General features: G+C 49.9%; 2 protein-coding genes across 3 annotated transcripts in view; one reads left to right on the top strand and one right to left on the bottom strand.

Moving 5' to 3' along the window:
- The window catches only part of LOC310650659 (guanine nucleotide-binding protein subunit alpha-15-like), a 36,644-nt gene extending 31,187 nt beyond the window's left edge, over positions 1–5,457 (top strand). Inside the window, exon 8 of one of the 2 annotated variants that reach the window (XM_083380240.1) lies at positions 3,832–5,457. In XM_083380240.1, coding sequence (XP_083236366.1) covers positions 3,832–4,058 — 227 coding nt within the window. In that variant the 3' untranslated portion in view covers positions 4,059–5,457. The remainder of the gene's footprint in view (positions 1–3,831) is intronic. The other variant, XM_083380241.1, reaches the window with a different exon arrangement.
- Positions 5,458–8,935: 3,478 nt separating this feature from the next.
- Positions 8,936–13,547, bottom strand: LOC310650658 (complement factor D-like; the record flags this gene model as incomplete). Its single annotated transcript, XM_083380239.1, is given in 4 exon segments — positions 8,936–9,076; positions 9,078–9,167; positions 12,954–13,205; positions 13,465–13,547. Coding segments are annotated over 4 exon segments (509 nt in total), but the record flags the coding sequence as incomplete, so codon positions are not given.
- Between the last annotated feature and the right edge of the window lie 855 nt (positions 13,548–14,402).

Here is a 14,402-nt window from a genome sequence, read left to right as displayed (position 1 = left end):
TCTCACAGTTCAACTCTGAGCTACAAATATTCCCTTTGGTTAATTTCTTTTTTTGTGTGTGTGGCTTGTATTCCATCTAGAGCAGGGGTGTCAAACTCAATTTCATTGAGGGCCGCATCAGCATTGTGGTTGCCCTCAGGGGGCCGGGTGGGTGTGGCCAGGGTGGGCGTGGCCTAACTGGGTGGGCGTGGCTAGACTGCGTATGGCCTACTGGATGGGCATGGCCAGCTCTACATGGTTCGCATCAAGGGTGCCTATGGGGGCCTGGGCAGGAGGGGGACAGATCTGGGGGTCTCTGGCAGAAGGAGGGTCTCTGGGCCAGGGCCCAGGCAGTGGGGGCTGTTCCCTCCCTGTTTCCAGGATGGCTTCGCGGGCTGGATCCGGCCCCCGGGCTTTGTGTTTGACATGTCTGAGCTAGAGAAAAAACACAGATACCTCTCTGCAGGGACATTGGATGTTTATTTATTTATTTATTTATTTATTCATTTATTCGGTTTATATACCGCCCTATTCCCAAAGGACTCAGGGCGGTTTACAAGGCAAAATTTAAAAACAATCCAATATAAAATTAAAATAAAATAAAATTAAGTCTAGCCGCAAAAATTAAATCACAATTTAAAAACATGTTGGATGTTGGGAGTGAGGAGGAGCTGCAGACTAAGCAATGGTCAGATGATGATGATGATGATGATGATGATGATGATGATGATGATGATGATGATGATGATAATAATAATAATAATAATAATAATAAGAAGAAGAAGAAGAAGAAGAAGAAGAAGAAAAAGTTAGAACTGAAGAAGCTTCTTGCATGAGAAGCAAAATGTTAATTACAGAATAGAGCTGGAAGGGGCCTTGGAGGTCATCTAGTCCAACCCCCTGCTCAGGCAGGAAACCCTATACCAGTGGTGGCAAACCTTTTAGAGACCGAGTGCCCAAACTGCAACCCAAAACCCACTTATTTATGGCTGGGTGCCAGGTGGGCGTGGCCTACTGGGTCGGTGTGGCTGTGGTGGTCATGGAAGATTGGGTGGGTGTAGCCAAGGTGGGTGTGGTCACCTCGATGTTTCTCGTGGGGAGGGACACCTGTGGCGGGTGGGCAGGGCTGGGGAAGCTCCAGGGGGTCTCTGGCAGGTGGGGAGGTAGGCAGGAAACTCATCCTGTGGGGTGAGGCGAGGCAGGGTGGGGGTGCCATTGCCATGGGGCAAGGCAAGGGCCGGGATGGCTGCTGCCTGACACCATCGCCCCCCGCACACAGAGGCCAGCGAGCGCATGGGGCCAACGGTGTCCGTCAGTAGCCACAGCCTGCCGGCCCCTCGACAGGCGCACTCTGGGGCTCCGCAACCCATCGCCAGCAGTTCAAAGAAGCCGCCTCCGAGATGGATGCTCGGCCAACAGCTGAGGAGGTGACGCAGTGGGTCGTGCCTGGGAAAACGAGAGCATGCAAGGCCAGGAGGGACGGGATGGGGGGGGAGGGAAACCAGCTGTGCCAGGATGCATTCAGCCCCGTGGGATCTCGGCAAATTAGCAGGCAGCTGGTTGAAGAGGGATAGTTGCCACCTCCGAGGCATGGCGCGGGTGCCCACAGAGAGGGCTCTGAGTGCCGCCTCTGGCACCCGTGCCATAGGTTCGCCACCACTGCCCTATTTCATTTCAGACAAATGGCTGTCCAGTCTCTTCTTAAAAACTTCCAGCGTTGGAGCATTCACCGCTTCTGGAGGCAGGTGGTTCCGCTGGTTAATTGTTAATCAGATAAGAGGCAGCTGAGTCTGCAGAAAGAAAAGGGGCGTGGCAAACTCCCGGAAGGGTGCTCCCCTAGTTTCCTGGGGTGTAGAGGCAGTGGAGGACAGAAGTACTGGCTCGTATTTAGGATGGTTTGCCGTGTCCCGGGGGGGGTCACATGACCCCCCTTTTGCGACGTTCTGAAAAGCAAAGTCCACGGGGAAGCCGGATTCACTTAAGCACGGCGTGACTTAACTTAAAAACTGCAGTGACTGGTCTACCAATTGCGGCAAGGAAAGTCGTTAAGTGGGGCAAAACCCATCTAAGAACTGTCTCGCTTAGCAAGGGACACGTTGGGCTCAGTTGTGGTCGTAGGTCGAGGACTCCCTGTAAATGAAAAGGCTACGCGACCCTCTCCAAACGACGATGCCTACGTTCCTGGATATGCAGCGATGGAACGATCTAATCCGGGTGATCCCCAGAGGTGCTTTTTGACGAGGCAAGTGGACTTGTTTTTTCCCTTGAAGGCGTTTCGCTTCTCCTCCATGAAGCTTCCCCAGTTCTGACTGGAGTGTGGGGAACGGAAGGATTTATACTCCTTGCAGACAGCTGGTCATTTGCATCCTTGTAGAGAGTCCTTGAGGCCACTTGGAGGTTTATCTGTGGCCTCGGGGTCACCTGAGTGATGCAAATGGGTGTGGAGCCTTCTTGGAACTGCTGAAAGGACGGTGTTGCAGACTGGAGATAGATGGTGTCGTGTCCCTCCCCCTCTGTTGAGGGAGGGCTGTTCAATTTTGACCTGGTCCAGGGCTTTTCAACCAGTGGTACGGGTACCACCTGTGGTACATTGCCACCTGGGAGGTGGTACGCGACCATCCTAGAGAAGTGGTGGCAGGGGAGGGGAATGAGCTGAACCGTTGGCAGCACCGCACAAGCCGGAGCGAGAGACGGCTGGAGCTTCAGGGCTGTCAGGGCTCAGCGGAAGCGCCAGGATCAGAGCGCCAGGATCTAGCTGGAGCTCGGCGCTGATCCCGGCGCTTCTGCTGAGGCCAGAAGAAGCGCCGATCAGCTGGAATGTTGCAGCATCTCCAGGGTCTTGTGATTTACATCCAGATGCTTGGCAACTGATTCATATCTATGACGGTCACAGTGTCCCAGGGTCATGTGAAGTGACCAAAAGCTGCTACAACCACCCAGCATATTGGGGGGGAATAAAAACCAAACAGCCCCCACCCCTGCTGCCAATCCTCAGCAGAAATGCTCACAACAATGAAAACCTCGGACAGGAGGAAGAGCGCCGCCAGGCGGGCAGGCAGGTGTCTTGCTCAATTGTGGCTTGGGGGACACTTTTTCCAGTGCCATTGTAACTTCGTACAGTCACTAAGCGAACTGTTGTAAGTCGAGGACTACCTGCACTTCATCACTTCTTTCCTTTTTTTGGGGGTCATCAAGTTTTTGACACCTTGCTAGGCGACTGGCGGTACTCGGATGTTGCCCTATCCTAAAAGTGGTACAGTGGGTGAAAAGGTTGAAAAGCCCTGATCTAGTCCAACCCCCTGCTCAGGCAGGAAACCCTATATACCATTTCAGGCAAATGGCTGTCCAGTCTCTTCTTAAAAACTTCCAGTGTTGGAGCATTCACCGCTTCTGGAGGCAGGTTGTTCCACTGGTGAATTGTTCTAACCAGTGCTATTTTTGTAAAAGGAAAAGGTGCCGGAACTCACACATGTCATACAACCCGCCTTCTCTGTGGGTGCGCCTGCCCTTTGCAACCAGCTGCCTGTGGAGCTTAGGACCGCCTCCAACCTTCGGTCATTCCGCCGGGACCTGAAGACCTGGCTCTTTGAGCTTTCCGGCCCAGGCTGAGAGTTTTTAATTGGGGTTTTATATTTTTCAGGGATCAAATTTAATTATTTTTGAACTGTTTTTAACTTTTGTATTGTATTGACATTTTTAAATACTTTGTAAACCACCCTGAGTCCTAGGGGAAAAGGGCGGTATATAAATTCAATAAACCTAACTTAACTTTAACTTAGATGGCCTCCTTGACCCCTCTTTCGAACCAGTGGGGCCTGCCGATTCACACAACCTGTTCTCCTCCTTTCTTAGGTCCCAAGCGAGACGTTCACGCGGCCAAGCGCTTCATCCTGGAGATGTACAGTGACATCTTCCATCAGTTCCTTGACGGGCCTCTTTCTGGCAGTTCTTCCTTCGGATCCCGCTTCCTTTATCACCATTACACCTGTGCCACCGACACGCAGAACATCTGCGCGGTTTTTGCCGATATCAAGGACGCCGTACTGGCAAGCTACTTGGAAGAGTTCAGCCTGGTTTGAAGAGGTCAGCTCCAGAGGCACCAAGGAATTGGCTGGGCGTGCCATCCAGATGTTGCAGAAACCGGGCTCCGGAGAGGCTGACTTCACAAGGAAGCATTCCTGTTGGCGTGCCGGGATGGAAGGTCGCCGTTTGTCATGTTTTTTTTAATGCACCATCTTCCTACCTATGGGAACCTCGGATGGAACGGGTGAATCCGAAGTCTCAATGCCGGGAAGGATTTTTTTTTTGAAATAACATTGCAGTTGCACCAATGAACAGGAGACTTGCAACTTAACAGAATAACAGAGTTGGGAGGGACCTTGGGGGGGTCTTCTAGTCCAGCCTAGGAGACCCTATACCAGTGATGGCAAACCTTTTAGAGACCCAGTGCCCAAACTGCAACCCAAAATCCACTTATGTATCGTCAGGTGCCGGGTGGGCGTGGCCCATTGGGTGGGTGTGGCCCATTGGGTGGGCGTGGCTGCAGTGGTAACGGCAGACTGGGTGGGACTAAAAAGTTCAATCAATTCCAACATTGCGAGAACTTTTTTTTTCCTGCAAGAAGTTGAAATCGATTGATTGGTTGAACCTTTTTTTGCACCCGGCGGCGGAGACCTAAAGCGAAAAGGTTTTATAAAACCCAGCTGAAGGCCTAGGACTGGGGCGACGGCGCACGTGCCCACAGAGAGGGCTCTGCGTGCCACCTGTGGCACGCCTGCCATAAGGTTCGCTACCAAGGCCCTATACTGTTTCAGACAAATCTTTGTGCAACTTTTTCTTAAAAACCTCCCGTGTTGGAGCACCCACAACTTCTGGAGGCAAGTCTTGATTAATTCTTCCCACTGTCAGAAACGTTCTCCTTCATTCTAGGTTGGCTCTCTGCTTGAATTAGGAGAGCCTTAGTCTTACAAGAGCTACCTAAAATGTTGTAAGATAGGAGACCGAAGGATAACATTTGACCCGGGGCGAGGAGGAGAACATGAACAGGAGTGAGCAAGTTGAAAGAGATCAGGAAATCAACTCTGACACAGCAAGTGGAGATAAGAAAGTTCACTCACCCAGCATCTCGGTGTTGAACCCGGCAGGTTGAAAAGGCAGCTGAAGTCACACAGGGTGCAGTGTGTGACAGAATGCAGCGGTCACAAGCTGTACAATGAAGATTGGACAGAAGGCTGATGGGAAGGTTATGTAGATAGAACCACAATGGGGTTTATGTATATGTGTGTGTGTGTATATATACATGTTGTTGTTGTTAGCACCGAAGTCGTGTCCGACCCATCGCGACCCTATGGACAATGTTCCTCCAGGCCTTCCTGTCCTCTACCAACTTCTGGAGTCCATTTAAGCTCACGCCTCCTGCTTCAGTGACTCCATCCAGCCACCTCATTCTCTGTTGTCCCCTTCTTCTCTTGCCCTCAACCTTTCCCAGCGTTAGGCTCTTCTCCAGTGAGTCCTTCCTTCTCATTAGGTGGCCAAAGGATTTGAGGTTCAGCTTCAGGATCTGGCCTTCTAAAGAGCAGTCAGTATGTATGTATGTATGTATGTATGTATGTATGTATGTATGTATATGTATGTGCAGTGCTTTTTTTGTAAAAGAAAAAGGTGCCGGAACTCACACACGTCATACAACCCGCCTTGCCTACCCTACAAGGTTCCATCCAAAAAAAGGTGCCGGAACTCTGTTCTGAGAGTTCTATGACAAAAAAAGCCCTGTGTATATGTGTGTGTGTGTGTGTGTACATGGTTATGTATAAATGTACAGACAATCCTCAAGCATTTTTTTAGTGACTATTCCAGGGTTAGGCAACCTTGGCTCTTTTATGACTCGTGGACTTCAACTCCCAGAATTCCTGAGCCAGCCAGGCTGAGGGGAAAGGCAGAGGTTTCCAAGCTGAGCCATGCTTTTTATTTCGACCCCAAACCACCCCAGTGATGCCCTCGACGTGATGTCCCATTGCCTGGAAGCGGTTTGGGTCTGGATGGGGAGGAACAGACTTCAACTCAACCCCGACAAGACTGAGTGGCTGTGCATACCGGCATCCCAGGATATTCTCTTTCTATGGGGGGGTGAGCTATTACCCCCCGTAGATAGGGCTCGCAACTTGGGAGTCCTCCTAGATTCACGGCTTACTTTGGAAGATCACATAGTGGCTGTGACTAGGGGGGCCTTCGCCCAGGTTCGCCTGGTGCGCCAGTTGCGGCCCTATCTAGACCGGGATGCCCTGCGTACAGTCACTCATGCGCTCGTGACCTCTCATTTGGCCTACTGCAACGCTCTCTACATGGGGCTGCCCTTGAAGACCACTCGGAGGCTCCAACTGGTACAGAATGCAGCCGCGAGAGTTGTGTTGGGAGTCTCCCGATACTCCCATGTTACACCTCTGCTCCGTGAGCTGCATTAGCTCCCAGTTGTCTTCCGGGTGAGGTTCAAGGTGCTGGTATTGACCTACAAAGCCCTACATGGCATGGGTCCGGAATACCTTGGAGAGCACCTGCGGCCGGCATCAACTTCCCTCCGCTCAGTACGCTCCCACAGAGAGGGCCTCCCCAGGGTGCCACCGGTCAAAGAATGCCGACTGGTGGCCCCCAGGGGGAGGGCGTTCTCTGTGGGCGCGCCGGATTTATGAAACCGTCTTCCGGTTGAGTTCCGGATGGCGCCCGACCTTCGCTCCTTCCGGCGCGATCTAAAGACGTTTCTCTTTGAACAAGCTGGCCTGGCCTGATGGGATGGGGTTGGGTTTTTATTACTTTTAAAGGTGTTTTAACCTATTGTAAGAGTTGTGGGCACTTTGTTTAATCTTTTTTAATTTTTGTATTCTGTCTTTTTAACATGTATTGCCCTGTTCACCGCCCTGAGTCCTTCGGGAGAAGGGCGGTATACAAATAAAATTAATAATAATTAATTAATAATAATGCTGGCTCAGGAATTCTGGGAGTTGAAGTCCACGAGTCATAAAAGAGCCAAGGTTGCCTACCCCTGGGTTAAGGGAAATGGGTATATCTCGTCAATGTGTGGTCCTCAAATGGAACTGCATCTACATGGAGGGAAGTGTGTAGTGGGGTGCCCCAGGGCTCTGTTCTGGGCCCAGCGCTCTTCAACATCTTCATCAACGATTTGGATGAGAGGATAGATGGGGAACTCATCAAATTTGCAGGCGGCACCAAGCTGGCAAGAATAGCCAACACTCCAGAAGATAGGCTTAACATACAGGACTATCTTATCTATCTTATGTCAGGGGTCTTCAAACCTGGCTCTTTTATGACTCGTGGATTTCAACTCCCAGAATTCCTGAGCCAGCCATGCTGAGGGGAAAGGGAGAGGTTTCCAAGCTGAGCCATGCAGGCTCAGGAATTCTGGGAGTTGAAGTCTACGAGTCATAAAAGAGCCAAGGTTGTCTACCCCTGGACTATTCAAAGTTACAACGGCACTCAGAAAAGTGACTTAGGATCGTTTTTCAGACTTGCAACCTTTGCAACCTCCCTATGATCATGTGGTCAAAATTCGGACACTTGGTAACCGATTCATTTTTATGACGGTCACAGCATCCCGGGGTGTGTGTGTCTCACGTGATCCCCTTTGGTGACCTCTTGACATGCAAAGTCAATGGGGAGGCCAGATTCCCTTTACAGCCCCGTTAGGAACTTAACAGCTGCAGTGATCCATCTAACAACTCTAGCGAGGAAGGTCGTGAAATGGGGCAAGACTCGCTTAACAGCTGTCTCGCTTAGCAACGGATATGTTGGGCTCAGCGGTGGCTGTAATTCGAGGACTACCTGTATCTACAGGTTATGTAAATGGAACGGTCGTCTACCGATTATGTGCTCCAGTCTTCTCCAATCTCCTTGCATCCTCTGGCAAGTGGGTGCAAGCATTTGTGTGTGTGTGTGTGTGTGTGTGTGTGGTGGGGATGCTTACACAATTGCAGTTAAGGAAGCTTTTGTAGGTCAACAGTGTCACCTTGAGCAATTCATTACCCGGGAAGAAGGAGGAGAAAGAAGAGGAGAGAGGGAGAGGAGAGGAAGGAGGAGAGGAGGAGTGAGGGGAGGAAGGAGGAGAGGAGGAGGAGGAGAAGGAGAAGGGGAGAGGAGAGGAAGAAGGAGGGGTGGGAGGAGGAGAAGGAGGAGGAAGGAGGAGAAGGAGAGGAGAGGAAGGAGGAGGGGAGGGGAGAGGAGGGAAGGAAGGAGGAGAGGAGGAGAAGGAGGGGGAGAGGAGAGGAGGGGAGGCAGGAGAGGAGGGAAGAAGGAGGAGGAGAGGGGGAGAGGAGAGGAAGGAGGAGAAGAGAGGAGGAGAGGAAGTGGAAGAAAGGGGCAGAAGAGAGGGTGGAGGAGGGGGGGAGGAGAAGAGAGGCAAGAAGGAGTGGGGGGAGAAGAGGAAAGAAGGGGAGGGAAGAGAAAGGAGAGGAGGGAAGAGGAAGAAGTGAGAGAGGGGAGAGGAGAGGAAGAGTGAGAGGAAGGAAGAGAAGAGAAGAGAAGAGAAGAGAAGAGAAGAGAAGAGAAGAGGATGGGAGGAGGGGAAGGGAGGGAGGGAGGGAGGGAGGAGGAGGAGATGAGAGTCTTGACCCAAAAGACAGAAGGGTGGAACGGGCAAGGCAGTTTAAAGAGGTGGGGCAGTTCTGGGCTGGGGAAAGTGACTTTCAAATACGGATGGAGGAAAAGTCGTCCACCTCAGTGTTTCTCAGCCTTAACAACTCTAAGGTGTCTGGACTTCCAACTCCCGGAATTTCCCAGCCAGCCGTGGCTGAGGAGAGAATTCTGGGAGTTGAAGTCTTAATACCTCTTCAAGTGGGCAAGTCTGCTAGACTGAAAACAGGTAGGTGCGCACCAAACGTTCCATTCAGACGTTCTGTCTTTCTTTCTTTATTTTTTATTTATTTTTTTGCACAAATGGGGGGGAAAAAAACCAGGAAGGGTGAGAAATCGCAAGGCCTGCCCGTAAGGCAGCAGCTAAAGCTGCTTAAAAAGAAAGCATTGCTCCGGTGCCCTGGTCTCGCACGTCGGATCTCATGATGTGCTTGATCCAAGGAAGGAAGTCGGCTATGCCGGGAATAAACCCCCGGTGGGACTCGATTGCCAAAGGAAACGATGCCTTCCACCACCCCTTTGCACACCATGGGACCTCCGGAATCTCCCTGAGGAAGGCGAAAGCAAAGAAAACAGCTGGAACAGAAGGTTTAGAACGGATTTAATAATAATAATAATAATAATAAGTTGGAAGGGACCTTGGAGGTCATCTAGTCCAACCCCCTGATAAGGCAGGAAACCCTATACCACAGGTCTGCAACCCGCGGCTCTGGAGCCGCATGCGGCTCTTTCAGCTGTCTCCTGCGGCTCTCAGTCCTCTGCCATGTGCAGTCCAAAAAAAAGTGGGACTAAAAATGTTCAACCAATCAATTCAAATATGCAGGGTAAGTGCATATCTTGCCTTGGCTCCACTCTTCAGTCAAACCCTGTTCTGCGCATACGCGCATGTGCACACATTTTTTGCGGCTCCCAGTTTTTCCTTTTGTGAGGGAACCGGTTCCGAGTGGCTCTTTCACTGTTTCAGGTTCCTGACCCCTGCCCTATACCGTTTCAGACAAATGGCTGTCCAGTCTCTTCTTAAAAACTTCCAGTGTTGGAGCATTCACCGCTTCTGGAGGCAGGTTGTTCCACTGGTTAGTTGTTCTAACTGTCAGGAAGTTTCTCCTTAGTTCTAGGTTGCTTCTCTCCTTGACTAGTTTCCATCCGTTGCTTCTTGTCCTGCTTTCAGGTGCTTTGGAGAATAGCTTGACTCCCTCTTCTTTGGGGCAGCCCCTGAGATACTGGAAGACTGCTATCATGTCACCCCTCACCCTTCTCTTCATTAAACTACACATACCCAATTCCAGCAACCGTTCTTTCTATGTTTTAGCCTCCAGCCCCCCAATCATCTTTGTTGCTCTTCTCTGTACCCTTTCTAGAGTCTCGACATCTTTTTTACATCGTGGTGACCAAACCTGGATGCAGCATTCCAAGCATGGCCTTCCCAGGGCTTTGTAAAGTGGTATTAGTAAAGTGGTATTAGTACTTCACGTGATTTTGATTCTATTCCTCTGTTAATGCAGCCTAGCACTGTGTTGGCTTTTTTGGCAGCTGCAGCACACAGCTGGCTCATATTTAAGTGATTGTCCATTAGGACTCCGAGATCTCTCTCACAGTTACTACTATCGAGCAAGGTACCACCTATACTATACCTGTGCATTTGATTTTTCCTGCCTAAATGTAGAACCTTACTTTTTTCACCATTCAATTTCATTTTGTTAGATAGTGCCCAGTGTTCGAGTCTGTCCAGATCCTCCTGTATCTTAAGCCTATCTTCTGGAGCGTTGGCTATTTCTGCCAGCTTGGTGTCATCTGCAAATCTGATGAGTTTCCCATCTATCCCCTCATCCAAATCCTTGATGAAGATGTTGAAGAGCACTGGGCCCAGAACAGAGCCCTGGGGCACCCCACTACACACTTCCTTCCATGTAGATGCAGTTCCATTGAGGACCACACGCTGAGTACGGCCTGTCAGCCATTCTCAGCCATACTCATTTCTGCAAGACTAGTTCTCCCATCATCCCCTCCCAGTCCTTGAGGACGTGAGATGGGAGTGGTACTCCATCCCCTTTGGAAGGCAACAGGCCGAGGACACAGGAGACTGACAGCTCTAAGCAAGATCCCCAGGAACCTGATATTTACATTGACCTTATTCCATACCATGAGGACTAGCATCTCTCTGAGGTTTTAAGGGCCCCTAGCCAAGTGGTGGAATGTTTACTCGGCGCGCACATAGCTTCAGTTTTACCCTTCAGCTTCTTCAGTCAGTCTCACTTTAAAGCCCAGGTAGTCCTTGTCGTAGGACCACAACTCAGCCCCAAATTTTTGTCGCTAAGTGAGACAGCTCAGTGAGTTTTGCCCCGTTTTATGACCTTGCTTGACACAGTTGTTAAGTGAGTCTGGCGTCCCCCATGGACTTTACTCATCTGAAGGTCACAAAAGGGGATCAGATGACCCCGGGATCACTGCCACCGTCATAAACGCGAGACAGTTGCCAAGTGTCTGAATTTTGATCATGTGACCGTGGGGACGCTGCAATGGTCATATGTGTGAAAAACGATCACTTTTTAAAGTGCTGTTGCAAATTTGAGGCGTCACTAAATGGAAGCTGAGGTCTAACTGCAGGCTGGAGGGGAGATAGGCTTTCCCAGACAGTATGATTTTGTGTAAACCCGATCACAATGTTTGCAATCGATCGATCAACTGATTGACACATATTTCCATCACCATCCTCTTTTAAAATCTCATTTTTTTTGAACAGCTGGCCAGTGGGGACTTCTCCCTAAAATGAGCATGTAGATCCCCCACTTTTCAATGCTCAACTTTTATTAAAAGAATAACAGAGTTGGAAGGGACCTTGGGGGGTCATCTAGTCCAACCCCCTGCTCAAGCAGGAAGCCCTATACGGTTTCAGACAAGTGGCTGTCCGGTCTCTTCTGGAAAACTTCCAGTGATGGAGCCCCCACGACTTTTGGAGGCAAATCGTCCCACTGATTAAAGGCAGGACGTTTCTCAAAAGGGGCTATCGGAGCTCTTTTGATTTGGGGGGGTCCTATTGCAATTTTCTTTCTTTTTGTTTGCTAAAAATGAAGGGGCGAGCGTTCTCTTCTGGCTAGCCCAGGGTTTCCCAACCTTAGCAACTTTTAAGTTGTGTTAGATGCTGCGATGCATCCTCCTAGAGTCCCAGGGGTAGGCAACCTTGGCTCTTTTATGACTCGTGGACTTCAACTCCCAGAATTCCTGAGCCAGCCACTCTGAGGGGAAAGGGAGAGGTTTCCAAGCTGAGCCAGGCTGCCTCAGGAATTCTGGGAGTTGAAGTCCACAAGTCATAAAAGAGTCAAGGTTGCCTACCCCTGGCCTAGGCCGCTTTATGACTGGTGGACTTCAACTCCCAGAATTCCTGAGCCAGCCACGCTGAGGGGAAAGGGAGAGGTTTCCAAGCTGAGCCATGCAGGCTCAGGAATTCTGGGAGTTGAAGTCTACGAGTCATAAAAGAGCCGAGGTTGCCTATCCTGTCTTAGACAATTGTGTAGAACTAACCCAAAACAGGCAAAAAATATTGATATTCCACTCTGTGGACCCCTCAGTGGCCCTCAGACTCACCTTATAAATGAATATGTTTATTTTATTTGATTTTATCCCACCTTTGTTACTGTTTATAAGTAACTCAAGGAGGTGAACGTATCTAATAACATATCTAATACACCTTCTTCTTCCTAGTTTCTCCAGAACAACAACCCTCTGAGGTGGGGTGGGCTGAGGGAGAGAGGGACTGGCCCAAAGATTACCCAACTGCCTGTCATGTCTTAGGTGGGACTAGAACTGTCTCCTGTGACTGGCACAAGTCACTCAGGCTGGCTTTCATGCCTAAAGTGGGACTAGAACTCACCCTTTCCTGGTGATTGGTCCAAAGTCACCCAGCCAGCTTTCATACTGAAGCCGGGACTGGAACTCACCGTTTCCTGATGATTGGTTTAAAGTCACCCAGCCAGCTTTCATGCCTAAAGCAGGACTAGAACTCACCGTCTCCTGATGATTGGTTTAACTCTAAAGTTACTCAGCCAGTTTTCATACCCAAGGTGGGACTAGAACTCACCACTTCCTAATGATTGGTCTAAAGTCACACAGCCAGCTTTCATACTGAAGGTGGGACTAGAACTCACCCTCTCCTGGTGATTGCCCCATAGCCACCCAGCCAGCTTTCATGGCTAAGACGGGACTAGAACTCGCCGTCTCCTGATGATTGGCCAGCACTTAAACATTAGGCCAAACTGGCTCTGCAGTTTGCATGTTCCCAGACTGGAAAACTCCCCCACCCCTTAAAATGGAACCCATCCTTTGCTTCCTTTCCTAACCTGGCTTGTATCTCGGAGTTCATTGAAGCTCCCAGCACAGATCATGGCTTCGTCGAGTTCCGGATAGAATTTCATGCATTTTCGACGATTGTAGATGGTGATGTTGGTTTCGAGGAGTTGATAGGACCTGACTAAACTGTCAATCATTCCCCAACCGGAAGTGATACACAGGGTCCCATCGGGAACCTCGTTATCTGACCGAGGCAACGGTATGACTTGGACGTATCTGTTGAGCTTGGCGGGATGACTCAGCTGATGCCAGAAAGAAAGGAAGAAATGGAAGGAAAAAAATCCAATCAATCAATCAATCAATCAATAAATTTATTTTCTGTCACAGCAAATGGCTGTCAAGGGAAGATGGGGGTAGGAAGTTAGCCTAAAAAGTGTTTTCTATAGGGAAAATAAGATACAAGTAGTGTAATCCTGGATTTACACAAACCATTCATTCAGCGACCATTGCAAATTACAAGCGCGCTGAACAAGGTAATTTACAATCTGTCCTCACACTTACTGATTGTGACAACAGCCCCGTAGTCAGGTGATCAAAATTTGAATGCTTGGCAACTGGCCTGTGTTTGCGTCGGTTGCAGGCTCCTAGGGGGTTACAGGATTGCCGTTTGCAAACTTCCCAGCCCGCTTCCGAGAGGCCAAATCAATGGGGGAAGCTGGATTTGCTTAATGACCGCAGTGACTCACTTAATGCAGGGGTCTTCAAACTTGGCCCTTTTATGACTTGTGGACTCCAGCTCCCAGAATTCCCGAACCAGCCATGCCAATCAAGAAACTTTCCTATCCTCCAAGACAGAGGTGGGGAACGGTGGCCCCTTTATGACCTGTGGACTTCAACTCCCAGAATTCCTGAGCCAGCATGGCTGGTTGAGGAATTCTGGGAGTTGAAGTCCACAAGTCATAAAAGGGCCAAGTTTGAAGACCCCTGCTCTAGAACAGGAGTGGGGAACTGGGCTCCTTTATGACCTGTGGACTTCAACTCCCAGAATTCCTCAACCAGCCATGCTGCACTTAGATCTCTTCACTGTCAATTCTAAGGCTGATTGTTGTTCTCCCTCAGGGGTCTTCAAACCTGGCTGAGGAATTCTGGGACTTGAAGTCCACAAGTCATAAAAGGGCCATGTTTGAAGACCCCCCTGACTTAATGACTGCCTGAAAAAGTTGTAAAACGACGGGTGACCCACTGAATGACCAGCTCACTTAGCTATGGAAATTTCAGTCCTTATTGAGGTCTTAAGTTAAGGACCACTTGGAATGAACCCCCCCTCCTTGGCTATATGGAGGATTTCACATGGGGTTGAAAAAGGGGGCTTTTTTTTACTGGGTCCCCAAATTCAGGGGAGGGGAGCATTTGAGGGAGGGGAGACCACACACAAAAAAGCCAAGATGGCAGCTATTGCTACTGATCAAAGTCTCCGCTTCGTTTTACTTCTCTCTGTT

Source organism: Vipera ursinii, assembly GCF_947247035.1.
Source record: "Vipera ursinii genome assembly, contig: scaffold_185, whole genome shotgun sequence".
In the NCBI taxonomy this organism is placed as follows: domain Eukaryota; kingdom Metazoa; phylum Chordata; class Lepidosauria; order Squamata; family Viperidae; genus Vipera; species Vipera ursinii.
This window is presented reverse-complemented; position numbering and strand designations above follow the sequence as displayed.